The sequence below is a fragment of the Cololabis saira genome, chromosome 11 (genome assembly GCF_033807715.1).
Source record: "Cololabis saira isolate AMF1-May2022 chromosome 11, fColSai1.1, whole genome shotgun sequence".
Classification (NCBI taxonomy): domain Eukaryota; kingdom Metazoa; phylum Chordata; class Actinopteri; order Beloniformes; family Belonidae; genus Cololabis; species Cololabis saira.
Window position 1 is genome coordinate 43,082,799 of NC_084597.1, and position 22,293 is coordinate 43,105,091.

General features: G+C 41.2%; 1 protein-coding gene across 2 annotated transcripts in view; it reads right to left on the minus strand.

Moving 5' to 3' along the window:
• Window positions 1–1,440: 1,440 nt before the first annotated feature.
• Window positions 1,441–22,293, minus strand: part of xpo7 (exportin 7) — a 71,447-nt gene continuing 50,594 nt past the window's right edge. Inside the window, exons 14-28 of one of the 2 annotated variants that reach the window (XM_061734566.1) lie at window positions 21,913–22,048; window positions 20,393–20,466; window positions 19,307–19,387; window positions 16,777–16,840; window positions 16,582–16,690; window positions 15,394–15,500; window positions 13,492–13,580; window positions 13,282–13,389; window positions 12,736–12,818; window positions 12,122–12,336; window positions 10,847–10,985; window positions 9,929–10,086; window positions 8,743–8,841; window positions 7,581–7,708; window positions 1,441–5,681 (exon numbers count right to left, since the gene is read on the minus strand). In XM_061734566.1, the coding sequence (XP_061590550.1) occupies window positions 5,588–5,681; window positions 7,581–7,708; window positions 8,743–8,841; window positions 9,929–10,086; window positions 10,847–10,985; window positions 12,122–12,336; window positions 12,736–12,818; window positions 13,282–13,389; window positions 13,492–13,580; window positions 15,394–15,500; window positions 16,582–16,690; window positions 16,777–16,840; window positions 19,307–19,387; window positions 20,393–20,466; window positions 21,913–22,048 (1,684 nt within the window). In that variant the 3' untranslated portion in view covers window positions 1,441–5,587. Of the gene's footprint in view, window positions 5,682–7,580; window positions 7,709–8,742; window positions 8,842–9,928; window positions 10,087–10,819; window positions 10,986–12,121; window positions 12,337–12,735; window positions 12,819–13,281; window positions 13,390–13,491; window positions 13,581–15,393; window positions 15,501–16,581; window positions 16,691–16,776; window positions 16,841–19,306; window positions 19,388–20,392; window positions 20,467–21,912; window positions 22,049–22,293 lie in introns of both variants that reach the window. The other variant, XM_061734565.1, reaches the window with a different exon arrangement.

The following is a 22,293-nucleotide window of genomic DNA, read 5'->3' on the forward strand; positions in this document are numbered from 1 at the left end:
ACGTTCTGTGTGAATACTCCATTCTGATTGGCTGGCAGGTGTAGGTTATAAGTGAAAACCTACACCTAGAAAACAAGTTGAGTCAAATTGCCTGATATCTTTAATATCATGCGCTGGATCAACTGCCAGGTGGTAACCATGGCAACGGAGATTCAGAGAAGAAGAGCCGGCTACCGCAGGACGGAGACATGAGTGATTTTGTAACTTTCTTTTAACTTATTTGGTGAATTTAACAATTTTGATGACTGGGATGCAGAAGAGAGAAAAGAAAATAAAGCGGACTAGAATATCTCCCGTTACCAAGGAAACAGTTGTCTTATTAAAAAACTTTGTAGCTTACCTGTTTACAACGGCTGCAGACGAGAGATTAAATAGCTGCTCAGCTGTGGTTGTTATAAAACTAATGATTTACACTGAAAACACATTAAAGCATGAATAACTGATTTAATATTTATATTTTTTGGTAAGGGACCGTGGTATAAGCGAGATAATGCCCTTCGAGGTAACATTAGAAATACACAGGACTGTCTCAAAAAATTAGAATATTGTGATAAAAGTTCATTTTCTGTAATGCAATTAAAAAAATGTCATACATTTTGGATTCATTACAAATCAACTGAAATATTGCAAGCCTTTTATTATTTTAATATTGCTGATTATGGCTTACAGTTTAAGATTAAGATTCCCAGAATATTCTAATTGTTTGAGATAGGATATTTGAGTTTATTACTCTGGAAAGCGTCTAGAGATATCTGTTGTATTAGACGCTATATAAATAAAATTGAATTGAATAGAGTCATCACCAGAAAAATTATTTATTTGACAATTTTCACCTGTTTCAAGTAAATTTTCACTTGAAATAAGTAGGAAAATCTGCCAGTGGGACAAGATTTATCTTCTTATTACAAGCAAAAAAATCTTGTTCCACTGGCAGATTTTTCTACTTATTTCAAGTGAAAATCTACTTGAAACAGGTGAAAATTGTTGTTTTTTCCAGTGATGAGTCTTGTTTTAAGTGTAATGAGATTTTTTTACTAAAATGAGACATTTTTAACTAGAAATAAGACAAATATTCTTGTTAAGATTGTGAGTTTTTGCAGTGATCCATGTTACTTATCCTGTGAAGGACAGAGTCATATTGATAAGTTCAGAAAAGTGTTTTTTATTGTTGTGTTTTGATGTATTTGATGTAAGCCCAGTGGATATTTAAAGCTTACAGAAGGCTGCATTTAACTGCTGCTATGTCATTCCTGCAGTATTTCTGCAGCTGTTTTGGTCACTGCTATTATTTGTAATATATTATATTATTTGTAATCAGCACAAATTATCTGTCCCCATATGATAAACTCCACCACCCCCCCTGATTTATCTATCTTATCTATCTATCTTATCTATCCATCTGGGATTGGAGAGAATAAAGACCAGAAGAGCGTGGAGCAGCACCGTAAAAATCAATGAGGTTTATTTGCAGTCACAATGCTTACACTATATGTAGCAGACATCCGAACTCAAACAGATATTCACTCTATGGACCCAACACATTCACATCAGGGACACAAACCAAAACGTAGGAACATCCGTGAGCGCCGACATGGTTAGAGATGAGCTAGTTGTCACAAACGAGTTAGCAGCGACATCGTAGAGAGTAACACACGTTGCTAAAACACTCCTACCAGGTCCTCAGCTGTTTCACACTAAACTGGACTCCTTCACGCCGGCCCCACGGCCTCACACTGCTTCTCTGATTAATGCGTCAGTACTCACCCCCCCTCCCACACACACACACACACACACCAGGCAACACACACACACACACACACACCAAAAGGGGGCCCGTCCCGGAGCAGGTCCGAGGGATCCAGAGTGTAAACAAGAAGGTGAATCTGCACCAGAGGGGGAAACTGTCTCCGCGCCTTCACACAGAAACATTCATTTCAGCAGGTTTCTGTGCGAAAAACGGGAGAAATTTAGACAAAAATAGTTGATGGCGAGCAGATAAACGCAGATGCGAGCGAGCGGGTACCGGTCCATGTTGAGATGGGTCCTGCGTTTACCCAGAGAGCAGCTTATTCACCTGTTTATTGAGCCGGAGCTGAATAAATGTGTGTGATCAGTACGTGTCCATCAAAAGCTTGACACGTTTCTGATCTCAACCCTTCACGTTGGAGGAGTGTTTTTATGAGGACGTGGAGGTTAAAACCAGCCTCGTATCCTTCCTCCAGCTCAGCCTGGAACCTGCTGCTGCTCTGCCACACCTCAATCTGAGCATATATCCGTTTATATGTTAATACTTCTGTTAAAAACAGGCTGTCCGTTGTGAAGAAGATCATGAACTTAACAGCCTTTTCCAGCTTTCTAAGCTGATCATGAGTTTATCTCCATTTTTATTACTGTTATCGTCTCAGGGGTTAAAAACCTGTCTGAACAAAACGTGGCGCAAAATGATAGATGTATAATTTCTCCATGACTACTAGATTGATCAATTTAAAGGCACTCTACGTAGCATTACTACTTCTGACCACGGGGGGCAGAGCTGTCCCATGCGGTCAGAAGGGTCTAATTGAGTCTGTGCTTACGAACTTTTAACACATATTTTGACCAAACGTGCAATAAAAGTTTAGGATGAATATGGTACTTACTATTCCTGTGATTGTTTCTTTTTTCTCAAAGAGCGTGTGTGACTGAAATGTTAACCGCGTGCTCCGTTCTGTACCAGTTGAACCCTCTCTGTTGCAGAGCCACCTCTGGAGACACGGACGTGGCGGCGTGCTCAGGAGATCCTAATGCTTATCCGGGGCCGCCCCTCCTTCAACGTAGGGCCACATTTTGCGCGAGGGGACGCATTTGCACGGTAGCGCACATCCCTCACCGTGAGGCGGAGGAGAGAACGCAGACCTGTATCACATCTGACCAATCAGAGGGCTGCGCGTCAGGGAGGCTTGTGCAGAGCTACAGACGGGGAGATTTCAACATGTCGTCCAAAAGACATCATGAATAAGGAGCAAGAGAAAAAAAAAAGGGCAAAACAGAGGAAATTCGTGCTTCACTTGAAGGTGGTATGTTGTTGAAATAAAACTTTGAGGCACAAAGTTTTATTAGCTGTACATTTCAGCCGATATATAACATATTGGCTGAAGTTTTATATCAATTTATGTTGTTAAGAAGAGTTCGACCTCATTCATGACTTTGAATCCAGAAAATAGAGACGTGTGAATCTGTAAAAGACGCACGCACATGTTGAGTCCTGATTTCAGACCTGCTAGACCTGCTTTCAGTCTTTTGTGGGGGATTGAGGTAACTTGAGGTAATTGATGTGGCTCGGATTTATTTATTTATTTTAGTTATACGTTTTTATCCAATATTTTTATTTATTTTTGGTTGAATTTTTTTATTTGATATTTATTTCAAGTTGAAGTTTTTTATTTTATTTGACAGTCAAACTACTGTATCTATACTTACAGTAAATGTGTTAGTAATTAAGGTTGTGAAGTTATTTTGTGATACATTTAGGATGGGCAGATGTGTGAGGGTGTGGGGCGGCTCCAAATTACTTTTGCTTACGGTCCCAATTGGGTCTGATCTAAGGAATTAGTGCGGTTCTCCTGTGTTTGGTTTAAATTTCCGGGGCGGCACCAACAAACACCTCTGGACCCGATCGGATCGACATTCAACCGAGCCGTGAAATGAAGTGTGGGACGTTGTTGGCGTTTCTGCAGCGCTCCTTTCTCTGTACGAGTCGTCACATTAGCCCCAGAGTAACTGGTTTGTGCTGGGAGGCCAGTATACTGGGACATGACGGACCCAGCAGCGCCCCCATGTGGTCAGAGGCAGCATTACTGCACAGAGTCGCTTTAAATATATTCAGTAACGTGGAAGTCAAGGCTGAGCTTTGGTTCTGCATCAAAACGACGCCGTGCCTACGGCGCGTGCTACGCGTCGACGCAGACCACACGCCGTCACTGACCTGCACCTCCCAAAAATTGTAGCTACGCGTGGAGGTGACGCAGACCACACGCAGACGAGAGGGCTTTGATTGGTTTGCTTGGAAGCAACACATTTCCGGTTTCCAGTTTGAAGCAGTCGTGAACTTTCAGCGCTCTTTTCTTCATGTATGTGTGATTATTTTTGTTTTGGTTTTTTGCACAATAGTTGTCCTTATCTCTTTGATTCTCTGTGACCGGAAAAAGTCGGATAAACCATTCAGGAAAAGAATTAGCGGTCACGAGGGTTACTGCACCGCGGAGAAATGGAGTGATGGAGACGTCCGAAGGTTCACGACGGCGTCACGGTGACGGCGTAGGCACGGCGTCGATTTGATGGAGGAAACTCAGCCTTAAGAAACCTTTTTACATGACTGATTAATTGATGATAACTCCCGTCTTAATGATTAACAGGTTTTGAATTATTTCTGCTAATTGTGAGAGAAAATGAGATCTCATGAAACGAGATTGAAAGTCTGAACAGGAACGAGAACGTTTTCAGTTTACGATCATGAAATATCTGATTTTTATTGAATAGTTTAAATTTTGTCACCCGTCACTGCAACTGCCAACTTATTTCCCCCACTATTCTATTCATTTTATCCTACCACTGGTTTCATCTCAAGTCAGTTAAAATGCTCATCGTCGTTGTCCCAAAAGGGACCAGAAGTTTTATTTTATGCAACCAATTTATTGTCGTGTTTGTGCTCCCCCCACACAAAAAGCAGCAAATCTCAGAAAACACTTCTTCAGCACCAGGAGGATCATTCAGACAGAATCTCTTCACTCAGAAAGGAAACAACGCCGCTCGCTCTGGACTGCCCGGACGCGCGGGGATGAAAAACATCAGAACTGCCCCTTTAAGAGCCGCAGGATTATTTACATCACTTCAAGCAGAGACTGAGAAAAATGTACAACATGGGTGCTCTGACTCTCCCTTTCGTTAGTGTGTACCTCTATTCCCCGTGACACCCCCCCCCTTCCTCCGGTGGAAAGCTCGCTCCCCACGCAGACGCTTTGCAATAACTCACTACACTGTAAAAAGCTCAATCACACGTGTTTTTTTTCTGTTTTTTGTAGTTTTTTTTTCCTCGACTCACCTTCGTGTTTTTAAATTCAATCATTATAAACATTGTTCAAAATGTTACGAAAAAAAATGTACACTTGGTTTTTTCTGTGTGTTTTTCTATACAAGGCAGGCAGAAGCGGATTACTACGATTACCGGCGTTCGTCCCCGTCGTCCCGTTCGCCACCGTTTACAGCCGCAGCACTCTGGCCTTCCTCTGTCAGTGATTAGAGTGCTTAGACATGCAACCCTCCCCCCTCCTCCCTCCATCAGTCCGTCCTCCGTTAGAACAGCCAGACCAGCGCAGACCAGCTTTAAAATACATCTGTATATATTTATATATGCTCATATCAAAAAGGAGGCGGGGAGCTGAACCAGCGTCGTGTCGGGGAGGGGTGGGGGACATGATCCCTAGGCATCCGGGCCCAGGGAGGGAGGGTGGGAGGGGGGGTGGAGGCGGATGCAGAGAGGGGGGAGGTGGTGGAGCAGCCACGGAGGGGTGAGGGGAGGGGGGAGCTCGGTCTGCAGCCGCGTGGAATGTCAGCTCATCATGTCGTTGCTGTTGACGCCATACGTCGAGTTCTTCATGCTGTCGTTGACCTCCCTCCTGAACACCGACAGATTCTGCGTGAACCTGCGGACAGACGGGGACACGTGTCGGGGTTTACGGGGTTAAAGCACCAACAGAGCTCATGCAGAAATGACTGTGTTTCCAGCATCAATAACCCTTTTAAAACCGGAATATTAGCAATAACCCGGTTACACAGCCATGTAAACACAGTGTTTCCCCTAGAATTTTTTTCAGGCCCGGTGGTACCCACCGGAAAAATCTTAAACAGACGAGGCGCGTGGGACGGCATATTGGACATGCAGCAATATAACAAAGTTTTACATTAAAAATCATTGTAGGCCTATATTGCTGAATGATATCACTTCAATGAAATAATAAGATTTAATCTAACCTTTAACCAAAGTGTCATGGGCCTGAAAGGTCTGACCCCTTATGAGCATTAGCACATCTTTTCTAGATATTTCAGAGGGATCTCTATGAAAACCCTCTGGGATGTTCCTCTTTTAACGGCTGCTTATGCTGACGGCATATGTGACAAAACATCCCTATACACAATTGAGATTATATCAGTTATAAATAATTTAAACATTGTAGAAGATTTTTTTTCCCTACGCCGTTGGTGTACCGCAGAACCATAAATCAGCCTAGACGCTCATACATGGCTGGCGCTAGGACCCCGCGGACGCATGGTGCGTGTTTTCCTTCATGCTTCCCTGCAGCGTCTCATGCAAACACAAACACACGGACCTGCAGAAACATTTCTTTATATCATGTTGTCTGTCGCCCGCGATATTTTTTCTTTTTTTTTTTGGCTAGCTACAAACTCCATACATCCCATAATATATAATAATATGCCTGCGCTCTCAGCAGCGTTACTAGGCAACGAAGCAGGTTGACTCCCGTTGCAGAACAGCGCTGCGCAGAGGCTCCTAACGTAAATGATCATTGATTTTTTTTTTTTTTTAAGCCTGGCGGGGGGTCTCGTTGGCCTGGCGGCCCCGCCAGGCCTATATAATGGTAGGGGAAACACTGAAACACCAATAACCCCTTTGAATAACCCGAATTTGCTCAGAACCTGAATATGAGCCCTGGGTTACTCCTTTTAAAACCTGAATATTGGGTCATGTAAACGCCAAACGGAATATCCCCATCAAACGGAACAGGAATTTGTTTTCTGCACATGCTCTGTTCACAAGGAATCCTGGTCTTTTGAGTCCAGGAAGTTCTTATAAACACGGAGAAACCAAGACCAGGAGGAGACTAATCACTTCATAAATGTAATGAAGGATATGAACATTTCTGCATTTGTAGACGGTAGAAAGTACCGGGATAGAAGATTTACAAGAAGGAGAGAGAAAAGTTGCCGAAGCAGCATTTGTTTTGAATTTGGATACAGGAAGAAGAAGCAGAAATGACGGGAATTGTGTCATCACGTTCTCCGTGCGTCGCTGGTTTGATCCAGATATCCTGAATGATTAATTACCATGGAAACGGAATATTCTGAATGTTTCAGTAACCGGAATATTAGCAATAACCCCAATTTGGACTGTATGTAAACATAGTCTGTGAGACTCGCACACACATGTGCTTGGAGCTTCATACATTCAGAAGCTGAAACAACCAGACAGAAAAAAACACAGAGCATATAAAAGAAACAGGTTTTATAGGATTTAAATATGTAAATAGGTCAATGACGTGACGCCTATATTTTCTGAAAAACTGATTTTTTTTTCAATTCAAAAAAGTTTAAATGGATAAAAAAAAATATGACCGACCTGTCCCATATATGGACTCACTTGAATTTTACAAAAAATACTAGTTATCTGGGATTTTGTTGTTTTAAGCGTCACAATCCGGCCTCAAGCTCCTTTAAAATCCTTATTCGTCATTGACCCATTTAAATTTTACACGGCGTTCCAGGATGTAGTTTAAAACACAGAAATTAATAAAAGGTGTGCTCACCTGTCCCGATTCTTTGTTAGAAGGTTCCTTTCAATTCCCTCCATCAAGTTCTCAAAACAAAGGTGCATGGCCTGCTGCTTCTCAGGAGGCTGACTGTTGACGATGCTGTTCCTCAGATCAGCAAAATACTGCAGAACACACACACGTGTTAGGACTAGGGCTGCAGCTATCCAATATTTTAGTAATCCAGTATTCTACTGAAAACTCCATCGATTAATCGAGTAATCAGATAAAACATATTTTTGTTTAGTTAAAGAGCAATTATAAATATACATAAGATGTTAGATGTTAATTGACATCACTAAGACTAAATTATATAATCCAGTAGGTTCATGGCTGTTCATTTAAAAACCCTGAACTTACACCAGTCGACCAAATTCACTGATTCACTCAAAAAACTAAGGATCTTACTAAGAAATGTTCTTATTTCTAACCTAAAAATGCCATTAAACCTGATAACACACATCACTTAAAAGGTTAGGTGTTTTTCCCACGTGTTTCAATTGAACTTTCATTTGTGTCAAGCAAATTTTAACTTCTAGTTAAGTTTTAAGTTAAAGTATAAGATTTTGAGTTTTAGCAGTGTTCAAAATAAAATGCTGAGCCCTGCTGTATTGGAGCACATTAGGCTCCAGTGCTGCTTGTTTTATCCATGAATGACTACAGAGCTAAAATTGAAAACTACCCAGTTAGCTTTATTACATTTTTATTTTTCTGACATTTTCTGCCTTTTCTTTTAGTTAAAACTGTAGCAGGAACAGATGTTTAGAGGAACCTATGCATGTACCGGGTTAGAGGGGGAACATATAGGAGAACGGACCACAAGAATATAGAGTGGATTAAAAATAAAAGTTAAGCACTGAGCTACATGTGTCTCCCGTCTGGGCCATTGCAGACTGCCTGAGCATGTTACAAAAACCAAACATATCCTCCTCTTTCTTCTAACTTTACGTGTGTGGCGTCAGCGTGTTGTGCCGCATTAAACGTAGTCCGGGAGAAATACCTGCTTTGAGCTGCAAAAATAAATGATTCCTCGAGGCAGAGAAAATTCTTCCATTTTTTGTAATCGAATTACTCGAATTATTCGAGGAATCGTTTCAGCCCTGGTTAGGACACACACAGGCCTGCATGTGAGCAGGTTGTGGCTGTGAGCGGTGCGTACCTTCTCGTTGAGCAGGATGAGGCCCAGCAGAGGTCGGGACATGGACCACTGGTTCCTGCAGTCCTCAAAGATGATGATGTTCAGCACCGTGGAGAGCATCTGCAGACCAATCACAGCAGCACGTGGTAACTTTTTTCATTTCATTCTTTATTTCATTCAAAAAAATAAAACAAACAATTCAATACAAATACAAATGCAAATAAAATGTGAATGAAAAGGGAGCAGAAAGAAGAAGAATCTTATCTAATCTGCCCCTTTTTCCAAGAAATAAATTCACAAATAACATAAATTTTAAAAAAAACAAAAACTAAGTAAATAAAAAACTAAAATAAAATTACCGCCGTCTATGGGTATGTCAATCAAACTTAACTAACATATTTCATTCTATTTACTTAACATACAGGTTTTAATTGTTCTTTTGAATGTAATGTTTGATTTGGATTCTTTGTTTTCTTTATTCAGATTGTTCCATAAACTGATTCCTTTCACAGAAACACAACGTTCCATCAATTTAGTCCTGAATCTTGTTTTTAAAAAATCTCTGTTCCTTTTCATTTATACTTGCTTTCTCTTTTTTCAAATCTTTTCTGAATGTTGATTGGTAAGTTTTTTATGAGCTTTAAACATAATTTGCAGAATACTAAAATGTACTAATTCATAAAATTTCAACAATTTAACTGAAGGAATAATGGATTTGTTGGATCTCTATATCGTTTTCTACTGATTATTCCTATGGCTCTTTTTTGCAAAATGAAAATTGACTGAATATAAATGTTTTACAGGCATTTCCCCAAACTTCAACCCAGTAGGTCAGATATGGAACAATCAGAGTGTTATAGAAAATGTACAATGCTTTGTTGTCCAATGAATCCTTTACTTTGTGTAACAGAGCAATTGTTTTTGATATTTCTATCTTTGTATAATGTATATGTGATTTCCAATTCAAATTCTCATCCAGCATGAATTCAATTCAATTCAATTTTATTTATATAGCGTCTAATACAACAGAGTTGTCTCTAGACGCTTTACAGAGACCCATACCCAGAACATGACCCCCGAGCAGTTATTACATAAACAATGACACCCAAAAACTTGGTTTCGCTTACTCTATTAAGCAATATTTAATATTTAAACAATTGTGTGGCAGAGAAGAACGATGCGAGAGCGTCTGAACTGGTCAGCTGACCTGCTGGATCATCTCTGGGTGCTGCTGCATGATGTGCAGGAACCGGTCGTCCGTCGCCATGGGAGCGGGCCGCTTCTTAGTGGAGCGGGACAGCTGCTTGAACAGGTAAGTGACGATGTGGTCCAAACTGGAGCAGCAGCCGGTGCACACCATGGTGTCTGCAACACAAACACACGTAGCAGCAGATGTAGCATGTGGAGCTAGAACAGTCTCATAATTCACAAATGCACACACAGATCCACAAATGCACAGGACAAAATTCACAAATGCACAGACCGATTCACAAATTTCTCATCATCAGTTGCTGCATCGGCAGGACTAAGAGTCTCCAGTCTCCCGACGGCTCTGGTTGAACGGCCCGACAAAACATCTCCGATCGCGCTGTTTTCTTTACGCAGAAAGCAGAGCAGTGATCTCCTCTCCATCCCGTGTTGCTGTTTATTTATCTTTACTCCACCAACCCCAAATATTGAATCACTTTTCTAAGCAAACGGCTCGCAAACGCAGCTCAAACAGCAGGTGTATCCGCCTCTTTAGTCTGATTGGTTTATAGATCGTCCCCCACGTGGGTGCGCTCTTATGATTGGCTGGAACAAAGGAAGACATCTGATTGGTTGCAGATCCTTCCGTGTTAGAAAAAAACGTATTTGTGGATCGAGTCACGTCAGAGGAGTCTCAAAAGTCACACGAAAATCCAGATCAGCTCACAGACAAAAAAACGTTTGTAAATCAGGTTATATTTGTGTGTGCATCAAAAATACATTTGTGTATCTTGCTCCGACGCAAGTGTGAATTGTTCTGTGCATTTGTGAATTATGAGACTGTTCTAGCTCCATACGAGCAGCCTCAACACAGACACACACACACACACACACTAACAGGCACACCCACCCCCACTGGTGGAGGTCAAAGCTTTACCGAGCGCCGTGAGGCCCTCCGATATCGACGACAGGATGTACATGACGACGTGCGGCTCCAGACTGGCGATGAAATTCATGTGGTCCTGAGTCAGGACCTCCAGCAGCGAGTAGAAGGACTGGCTGAGCTTTGGGTAGTCCTGCAGAAACCGGACCACAACATCCAGTCAAACACCATTCCGGTGGGGTTATTTTAATGTGGTTTTATCATAGTTTTTTTTTTTTTTTTTTTAAATAAAATCTTTTATTATTTTTAATTTTTAAAATGTTTAAATATTTGTGAAATATGTTAATTACATTTTGTAATCTAATTAATTTTTTCTGCAAATTTGGATTAGCATTTTTTATTTGTTTATAATTCATCAATATTGTATCATAATTCTTCACATTTCATCTTTAATATTCACTCAATATTCTATATTTATTCCTGTATTTAACAACATTTTAAATCATTTCCACTTGTGGCATTTTATTTAGCTTTCTTCATTTCCAAATGTATCTTTTGATAATGTTTCATTAGACATTTTCAAATTGTAACATTTTGATCAGTTTAACTACAAATACAGACAATCAATTTGTAGAACTGGTACATATTTCATATTTCAAAAAGATCAAGTAATCTTACATTTCTTTAGTTTTTCTGACTATCTGTATAGTACATCATTTTTCGGTTTATTTGGAAATATTGTCACCATTATTTAAAAATCTTTACATTGTTTTATCATTTTTATGCAAAAAAAAAAATCCAATTACATTTGTTTTTCTGAATATTTAATCATTTCTATTTTTAAACTTAAGATTAATAGTTCTTGAATATTTTGAAATCCTTTTTCATTTTTGTAATTAACCTTTTCCTGTAAATAACAAAGCCAAAAACACCCACACATTCAAACATGTGACTCAGGATCATCAGTTTGTTTGCAAATCTCCAATAAGTGCAGCTGTAACCATGGCAACTGTACATGAGTGGAACTAAAGACTAGATTTGTTCTGGCAGTGCAGCGTCACACCATCTCTAGTATTTTTTTCTTTTCCTGTGTTATGTTGTGCACCAAACTTCACTTTTACACCAGAATCTTATTTCAGTTAACCATTGGTTAAAAAGGAAAAAAAAAAAAAAAAAAAAAAAGGGACCATGTTTTCAAGGAAGTGTAGCAGTTTTTCCTCCAATAATGAGTCTTTGTTGTTAATGGATACAAAGGGGAGTGGGGCCCGACCAATCAGAGCAGAGCAGCCCTCCAGCTGATGCACCAACAGCCTAACTGTGTGAGCGTACCAGCAGGTCGCTGTGAGGGATGGACAGCAGGAGCTTGATGAAGGTCTGCAGGGCGTTGTCCAGAGCGTCGTCGCCATACAGACGGAAAACGCCAAAGTTGACGTAGTTTCCACTGAGCACGGCCTTCAGCATGGCGAAGCACACGCTGACGCCCTTCAGCTTGACGCCGTACACCTGGTCCTTCGGGACTTCTCCCAGTGTCAGGATACGATTCCCTAAAAAACAGCAGGATTTCAGGACATTTTCATGAAAACTGCAAGAAATAAAGCCTCGTTTGAGCTCAATGTTTGGACGCTTGTCCACTTCAAACATTGTTTCTGTCAATGTGCCATCTGTGTGCGTGATTGTTAATCACGTCCACCAGAGGGCAGTGATGAAACAGCTACTGATGGTGACTAATTTGCAGGAAACAACTTGTAAACAGATCCATGAACTACAGCTGATGTGTAAATGGAGAGTTATTTTCTGTAATTTTACTCATAGACATTTATGAACTTCATGTTCTATCAGCTATAGAGAACAAGGTAGTGCCGAAAAACAATATATATCCCCCCTCACAAAAATAAGAAAAAGAGAGGAACATATTTTCAGGTGCTGTAGTCTGGACACGGTACCGTAGGTGGTGATCATCTTGCTAGTTTCCCTGAACAACAAGATGCCGTTTGGTGACGAGACGTCAAACTGAAGCCTCTGGGATCTGAAAGAAAATTAAAACAGAGGATTCCTTGATGTTAAGATGAAGAAACATGAAGCACCATTGAAGGAGGGTCTACCCGACTCACTGAGATTCCTTTGAGATGAATCCATCAATCAAACAAATGCAGATGTAAAGAGCCCGGGATAATTGTAAGAACTGAAATTTGTTGTCTTCAAATTTATAGAAAAACTGAAGAAAACTGTTCAGGATGATTAAAGAATTACAAACCACGTAAATAATGTTTCACATTAATATTAGAGCATTTAACAAAGAAACGGTGAGAAAAGGAGAAAAAGTGTTCTAGAAAACTTTAGATAAGTAGCATATCTATGAAGAAATACGTGAAGTTTAGTTTCAGAAGGTTTGTGGAGCAGCTGTGAGTCAGCAGGGCGGGAGGAGGGAAGCGGGTCTAAGATCGCCCTCACACTGCCTCATCATCACCATCATCCCTCAGCGTTCTCACCTGTTGTGCACCAGCTCGGCCATGAGCTTGAGGACAGGAGTAGTGCAGGCCGGGTCGTGGTACCAGAGCTCGATGGCTCGCTGCAGGATGGGCATATATGCCGGGTATCTACAGAGCAGGTTAAGGACGTTCTTCACACTACATTGAGTTTCTTCAGCTGTGATGAAAGCACTGAGGTCAGAAACACTCAGCCGTCAGCTGCAAGGATACATCCAGTCAAACAGCATCATGAAGCTGGTCTTGGCGTTGAAGGCAAACGCGATGCCTCGCAGGTCTCGGACCAAACCCACCAGCGTCCTCTACAGGAGACGGAGGGAGAACACAGTTAAACACACAAACACACACCTTCCTCCATGTTGACAGTCTCACTGTGTGTCTGGTGGTGAAGTTTCCACTAATGGGAGTCTGGAACGGTTTTACCAGGATGTTTTTTTAGGGACTTTTACTGGCCCAAACGAAGTTCCTGCCATAGGTGAGGTACTTCATGCTGACTGAATATTCTGCCGTCCGGAGATAAAGTTTGAGTCATTTATATCCACAATTACTGCGTATGGAGACGGCAGACGGGAACACATCTAGTCCATTAATATTGATCTCTTCATTCGAGTTTGATATTCTTCTTCTTCGTTGTCTTAGTCGTCTTTCTTTTTATTTACAGTTGGCGAAGGTGAAGACACGGGTGGAGCCAGCAAGCGCCACATACTCCTAGTTTTCTAAGTCAGTTGATCCTACCAGGTCAGACCCCGAAACGGAGACGAGGGCTGAAAGAGCAAGAGGTTTCACCCCTGGATTCATCCCTGACCCCCGCTAAAGGTAAAAGATAAAACCTTATTCTTTCCTCTTCTCATCTGATGTGGTATTGTGAAAACTTTCATGGCAGTTAAATCAGTTTCAATTATGAATACATTTATGAAATGCTGAAGGGAAACTAGGAGACAGCCAGTACTGGAGTTGAGGGGGGATGGCATCCCCCCCTGAAATAAAAACGGTCCAAATCATCCCCCCTGTAAAACTGCCATCCCTCCTTTCCATCCCTTATGTCATTTCATCAATGAATGTGGTTTTACTGCTTTTTCAACATTTAGAGTCATCACCAGAAAAATAAAACCAGAAAAATAACTTATTTGACAATTTTCACCTGTTTCAAGTACATTTTTACTTGAAATAAGTAGGAAAATCTGCCAGTGGAACAAGATTTATCTTCTTATTACAAGCAAAAAAATCTTGTTCCACTGGCAGATTTTTCTACTTATTTCAAGTGAAAATCTACTTGAAACAGGTGAATATTGTTGTTTTTTCCAGTGATGAGTCTTGTTTTAAGTGTAATAAGATTTTTTTTACTAAAATGAGACATTTTAACTAGAAATAAGACAAATATTCTTGTTAAGATTGTGAGTTTTTGCAGTGATCCATGTTACTTATCCTGTGAAGGACAGAGTCATATTGATAAGTTCAGAAAAGTGTTTTTTATTGTTGTGTTTTGATGTATTTGATGTAAGCCCAGTGGATATTTAAAGCTTACAGAAGGCTGCATTTAACTGCTGCTATGTCATTCCTGCAGTATTTCTGCAGCTGTTTTGGTCACTGCTATTATTTGTAATATATTATATTATTTGTAATCAGCACAAATTATCTGTCCCCATATGATAAAATCCACCATCCCCACTGATATTTTTTTTTACAACTCGAGTACTGGAGACAGCTTACTAAATGTAAAGTCACATCATTGTTTTTCACGCTGTTCAAGTTTGCCTGATCATTCATGTGTCTATGTCGACATATACATGGTCACAATCATCATCTTTATACCACTACAGTCACTCTATTTTACATTTTTTGATATTTTTTGTACATACGATACATGCTTTATTTATCTGCATTTATTCTGTACTTTCAACGTCATGCTGCTTAGTTGTTTTTGCAATTGCCCCTCTGGGATAAATAAAGTTTTACTGAATCTGAATCCGTTTCCATGGCAACAAACGGAACAAAACTGTTTTGGTTCAGTGAAAAAAAATCAAAGAAAAATGTGTATAAAACCAGAGATGAGCTGTGATGTGTGTGTGTGTGTGTGTGTGTGTGTGTGTGTGTGTGTGTGTGTGTGTGTGTCACCTTGGCTTCCTGCTCGTTGAACGTGTTTGTACTCAGCATCTGAGCTACAGCTTCAAACGCAGCCGTCAGAGGCAACATGAACTGTTCAAACTGGTCCTCGTCCTCACCTACACACACACAAACATCCCTTGTTTGAAGACGACATCAAATCAGTCAGACCTGCAGCATTCTGACACAATATCCCCCCTCCCCGTCTTCATCTCCACCCACGACTTCACATCATCTCCTCTGAAGTGGAAACACAAAGCTCTTTTAAAGAGGCAGCTGATGAGAAGGGTGGAGTCAAATTGAGTGTCTCACTCCACCCCCTAAAACCAGCTATCATGAAGAGCGCTGCAAAGATATGTCTGAAAAAGGAGCGGTTTTGCTGCATCGTTGCGGGACTTTGACCAAAACATGTTTCAGATAATTAATTCAGACCTCAGGACAAAAAAAAAATAAGAAAGAAAAAAGAGACGATGCTTACTCTGATTGTACTTTCCCTTCAACGCTTCAGAACCTCGTCCAGAAGAGTATGATTGCAAATGGGTGTAACTATAAAAGCTGGTATAGTGGAATTAACCTTTTTTTCAAATATAATTACAAACTCCAGTGATGGTTGAAATTAAATGTGATGTGTATGTAGAATAGTCTTGCTCGGGCTTAAAATAATTTAATATCTTTGTTCCAGGGCTCCACAATTACTGCAAACATGCAGCCAGATGTTCACTTTAAGTTGTGTTAAAGTACGTCTTTATATATCTTAATATTTAATCAAATTTTAAAGTAGATAATGAATGGAAAGTCAAAAAATATAATGTATTTAATCTCATAGGTGCGCGGACTGGAGACGTTTGAGATCGTTCATTGCCGTCTAGTGGTGCTTCGCGGTACTACATGATACAGGTTTTGTGTAAAGTTTTACACACTTGTAAGACTCCAAGGATGAGCTATACAAGTGCAAACACAAATCGCTGATGATTCTGATACTTTAAACGTATGACTCTGGGTCTTCTCCATCCATGGAGACCACCCCTATGAACAACAACCTTAGAGCTGTGAGACTATTCTTCAATCATTTGGGTTTTCCCTCTTTAGGCAAGCCACAACTCACAGCACTGTTGGGGCTACAGGGCCGAAGAAAGATGCTTGTGTGAAACATTTAAGAGTATTTCTGAAATGATCAGACATTTAGCTGCATGTGAATACCTAAATCGACCATCAGCAGGCGCCCCAGTGCCGTGTAGAAGGTGGTGCGGCACCTCATGTCGCTCAGATTCGACTGGTTGTTCACTCCCAGGAAGGAAAAGTGTTCGCTCTGCACGCAGAAAAACATGAACACATCTTACACAACGTGAACACACATAATGTGGAGCTCCGAGGACGTGTAGTTTAAACACTCACCGTGTGGTTGTTGAGCATGAACTGCACGGCGCTGAGCTTCACCAGTTTCCTCACACTGCTGTACGTGGACATGCATTGAGTCAAGGAGAAAACACACACACATCCGGGACTACACACTCCTTAAACGCCTGAATGCACTCTAGATTTAAATCTCTAAATAAACGGCAGACTCTCATTAGTTTCAAACTTCAGAAACGAGACATCTTCATGTGCAGCACAGAGGCTGCTGCTGTCTCCGTCCCTATGAGCACAGTTACCATGGTTACAGTCGTGGACACCGCAGGATACCGCTCTGAAATGTCTCCAACATGTGGCAACAGCTGCGTCATCAGATTTCCTTTATTCTAGTGTTGATCACACGTTCATAAACAACAGAGCCACCGCCTGCCTGTGATGGTGAAGTCGGCGTCTCCTCCGTGTGAACAACATGATTATTTTAGTTATGAAGATGTTTGATCACGGAAAGCCTTCATTTGGAAAGCTAGTGAGCTGTTCGGACCCTCGGGATTCTGTAACATCTCAAGCTGAGATCAGAGGAGAGCCTGTAAACACTGGTGATGCACGTCCTTCACATCAATCTCTAAAAACCAACTGACAAAAAGAGAGGGATGGAGGGCCAGTGAGAGTAAGGGCCAATCCCAATACACCCCTTACTTTCTACCACTAGCCCTCACTCACTACCACTAGCCCTAAAAATGAAGCCACAGGCGTAGGGCCCTTGTAATGTTCCCTAGGAATTGGGACACCACTTGCTACGGCACTGCGTGGTTTACGTTCGGGTACGTAAGTGACTGTAGTTACGTTTGCACAAACGTCACACCATATCAGGAAGCCCAGAGCTAAAAGCTGTTTAAATTTCAGCTGTAGCGCTGCTAATATGCAACTTTATTAAGTTTTAATATTTTTTCAGGTGTAAAAGTAACCGTTAAGATCCCCAACCTGGGCTCAGTTTATCCAAATAAAACCTGTTAAGAAATTTGCTCCGACGTTTTCGGAGATGAGAAGAGCCGCCGGCTCAGGATTTATGGTTCGGTGTTAAATCGACGCAGAGCCTACGGCGTAGGGTACGGCATACGGCGCGCGTCGCCGCGTAACCTACGCCGTAGGCTCTGCGTTGGTGTAAGGCGGAACCATAAATCAGCCTTTATTCCTGCGAGATCTTTGCAACAACGGGCAAGCGAGTGATTATGTACATCCACTGAGTGAATATTGTGAAAGTAAAATATATATTTCTCGCTAGAAAATGTAATCAAAATGCATTTTTATGCAGAAACTAACTCAAAATATTGATTTTATTCACTAAAAAACAAGAAATGTCCGCCATGTTTTTTTTTTGTGATTCAGTCTGCAAATGACGACGTAAAGCATTCTGGGAAATTTTCTCAGGCCCTCAGTCATGAAGTTTAGCATCTGAAAACCCTCACTCTGAAGGGCCAGATTCATAACCACTAGCCCTCGTTATGTGCACTAGCCCTACATGCAAAGAGGAATTGGGACAACACTACCCTCATGGGAACGCGCAAAATTTAGGGGTAGTGCTAAAAAGTAGGAGTAGGGGGGGTTGGGACTGGGCCTTAGCGCGACCGAGGGTTGTGTCATCTGTGACTGCAGCTGGATGTCTGTTATATTACTTCAGAACTCCTAGCTATGGTAGTTCATCAAGTTTTGCTCAAAGATTGTTCCAAAATGAACAGATAAATAAATAAATAACTAAATAAATAAATACACAGCTCAGTTCCAAGTGTCTGGACTGGATGATGAAACTGCCGGTCCAATAAATATCTCAGTTTGGTGCTTGAGAGCTCTGTATTCCCAATCGTACGATTATAACCTGCTTCCAGCGACACAGGCGAGGGCAGTTTGTGTCCGATTCACCTTCATAAAGAAGCACAAAGCCGTAGGACAGACCAGAAATGAGGCACGCCTGCTGAAAGAGGACTCACTGCTACAAACAGCTGTCTGCAATCCCACCCCAAAAATGATGCAGTTGTGAGTTGCACAGATGCAGAGTTTGAATGTAACTGATCCAGGTGGAAGGAGTTCAGTGTAACGTCTGGGGAACACAAGTGTAATCTTCAACAGGCTTCACTTTCCAGCTTTGCTCCCACAGTAACCAGGATCGTCTTACTGCAGTGTCCATGCAAACACTCAACAGCTGTCAATACTGTCCCCTCTGCCGTCCTCCCTCTCTTCTGTGTTTCACTGAGCTCCCGACAACCCCATGGAAACAGAGACAGATCCACTACTTGGTTTTCATTCCCCGCTGTTGAGGCAGCGGAGACATCTACAAGCTTCACGCTGACAGATGCAGAAGTCATAGATTCTGCTTTTCCTGACTTTCAAACGGTTCAACTTGTAAGACAACAGGTTTCAAGGCTGCCCGGCTGTAATCTGAAGACGCAAACGATTGACGGATCAAGTAAAGAAAAGCAGACTTTGCATCGCAGATTGGTGCACACACAGAATACGGGAGCTTTAGCAAAGTCCCTGTCAACACGCACGCACACACGACGAGTCAGTGTAAGGATATCCGAGGGAAAGGTCGTTCAGCAGCTGGAGTGTCTTGGAGGTGATTGGTTCACACTGGCCCCAGTACTTCAAGTTTGTGATGCTGAGAAAGAGAAGATGGTAGAGGACACTCAGACATCTCTGTTCAACATCCCATCCACGTTTTAAACAACCGTCAGGACCTACTTCTGTCAGATTAACTTTAACTGTCAACACATAAAGAAATCTTTCTTTATCTCAGGCTCCGCCGACGGTTCGAGCAGTTTCTAGAACCTTCAATAATGTTTAATCTGTTACCATGGAGACGGGCAGCATCACATGACCCACGTGACCCTTTAACTCTTGTACCGTCTTTGGGTCAAAATGACCCAATTCTTCCTTCCTTCTTTCCTCCTGCTCTCTCCGTCCTTCTTCCTTTCCTCTTTTCCTCCTTTATTACCCTCTCTTTACTCTTTTTTCTTCCTACCTCCCTTTCGTCATTCGTTCCTTTATTACCTTCTTTGCTTTTCCTTTCTTCTTTCCTTATTTTATCCATTCCTTCCTTCTTTCCTCCCTTCTTTCTTTCCTTTTCTCCATTCTTTCCTCCCTTCCAGCTTTTCTCCCTTCCCTACTTCCTTCCATATTTCCTTCTTTTCTCCTTTCTCCCTTCCTTCCATATTTTCTCTCTTCCTTACTCCCTTTCCTACTTCCTTCCTTCCTTCTTTTCTCCTTTCTCCCTTCCTTCCATTCCTCCTTTCTTTCCTTCCTTCCATCTTTTCTCCCTTCCTTACTCCCTTTCCTACTTCCTTCCTTGATTCCTTCTTTTCTCCCTTCACCCTCCCTTGACCCAAAGACAGCACAAGTGTTAACCAAATATGGCGACAACTGAGTTCTGGTCATGTGGCTTGGCTGAGCAGTCTCCATGGCAACTACATCCATCAATGAAGTCGGCGTGAATCAAAGTTTTTCCTTTATCCATTGCACACATTTCAGGTTTTAAATTTGATGTAACAATGTGAATTACGTTCATAATTATAGCTCCTCCATATTAATTTTTCTTGTACATGAAAACTGTAAATGTAAAACAACTCTTGCATGCGATGGGGACATAAATGCAGCGGTTACTCACATCTTTCCTATAAAGACACTAAGCACCATGGTCTCGTCGTTCAAGCCCAGAACCTCTGATAAACGCCGATAAAGCTAGAAAGCAAACAAACACAGTTACAGAACACCACACAATAAACAACAGTGTCACATGACCTGCAGTCACATGTTTAGATGCAGTAAATACGCTGCACGCCTGCTGGTACATGAGGAATGCGGGTTCATGTTAAAGAACCTCAACTGCCCTCACATTTGTGTTTTTACCCTCTGAAAGTCTTAAGGTGCGTTCACAATTGGTAGTCCGGTACTTGCGGTCCAGACCAAAACATTTATTTCAGATCATGAGCTGGTCCTGATTCATTTGGAGGTCAAGTTAGCATTTCAACATCACACAACCACAAGGTAGGACACAGGAGAGACGATAGCTGCAGCTGAACATGTGTGTGGCTCTAGAGAAACCCTAACACACCAGGGGCCGGATTCACTAAACATTCTTAAGAAAAAAAATCTTCTGAAGTGTAATTTTTTTCTCAAGTTCAGTCTTAAGAAGAAAAAAGAGTCATATTCTCCAAAGAAGTTCTCAAGTATTCTTAAGTATCAACTTTCTTCTTAAGTTTCTTCTTAAGAAAAAAACTTAAGAATAAATGGTATTCTTGAAATAAAAGTTCTCAAATTTGTTCTTGACTTTTTTCTTAACTTTAAGCCAACCTTGACCTGTCTTAAAATGTCTTCTGTGAAAAGGTAAGACCGGGCAGGGCTTCATAAGTTTTTTAACTTCTCCCTGCTCCATTTCGAGCATGCAAAAAAAGGAAAAAAAAAAAAAAGCCAGTGAGGCATGTTTTTGATTATGATTGTTATGATTTGTATTATACTGTATTTATTATGATTATTATTTAACTATTGTTCTTTGGTTTACATTTTTTTTTTTTTTATGAGCATGTCCGAAATAAAGTTTTTTTATTCATTTATTCATTCATTCATTCATTCATTCATTCAAGACTCTAATATCACCTTTTTCAACACATTTGCACAAACAAAGACCCCCAATATTGTGGAGCGATGCATCGGTGTAGTGAAGTCTCGCTGCAGGTGCATGACTGAATATAATGAAATTAATAATAATAATAATAATATAATTCTGGGATACTGCATACTGCTGTGTGGACGGTCTGCTGGAGCGGCTACTGAATCCTTCATTTAGTATGCAGTATACAGTACATACTGATGCAGTATGTAGCATGTAGTATGCAGTATGCCATTTCAGATACAGCCATATTTTAAGAAGTTCTTAAGTAGGAAAAATAAGAAATTCATAAGAAATGACAGTTCTTAAGACGGTTCTTAAGAAAATATTGAGGAATTGCACTTAAGAACTTTCTTATGAACTTCTTAATTTTAGATCTTAAGACATTTCTAGACCGTTCTTAAGAACATATTGGTGAATCCGGCCCCAGGTCTTATAACCTGGCCGGTGCCAACAGGAGGGGTTCCCTGAATCAGGATGGGATCACTGAGGGAGGCTGAAGCCAGGCGGACGCTCACCTTTGAGGATTTCTGCACCTGGTCACCGATGTAGATCTTTCTGAACTGCTCGAAGAAGCTGAGCATGGCCAGCTCCAGCCGCTCGTTGCCTGCCTGAGCGAGCCGAGAGTCCGTCAGGTTCATCAGCTGGAGCACCCTGTGGTGAACAAGCAGCAGTCAGGAACTCGGTAATGGATGTCAGGAAAACTAAACACCATGAAAAGTGTTTAATCTCAGCTAGCAGCGTTCTTCTTTAGGATGCTAAGGCCCAGTCCCAATCCCCCCCTATTCTACTTTTCTGTCCTACCCCTAAATTTTGCTCGTTCCCGTGAGGTTAGTGGTGTCTAGGGCTGGGCGATATGGAACAAAAGTCATATCTCCATATTTTCTAGCTGAATGGCG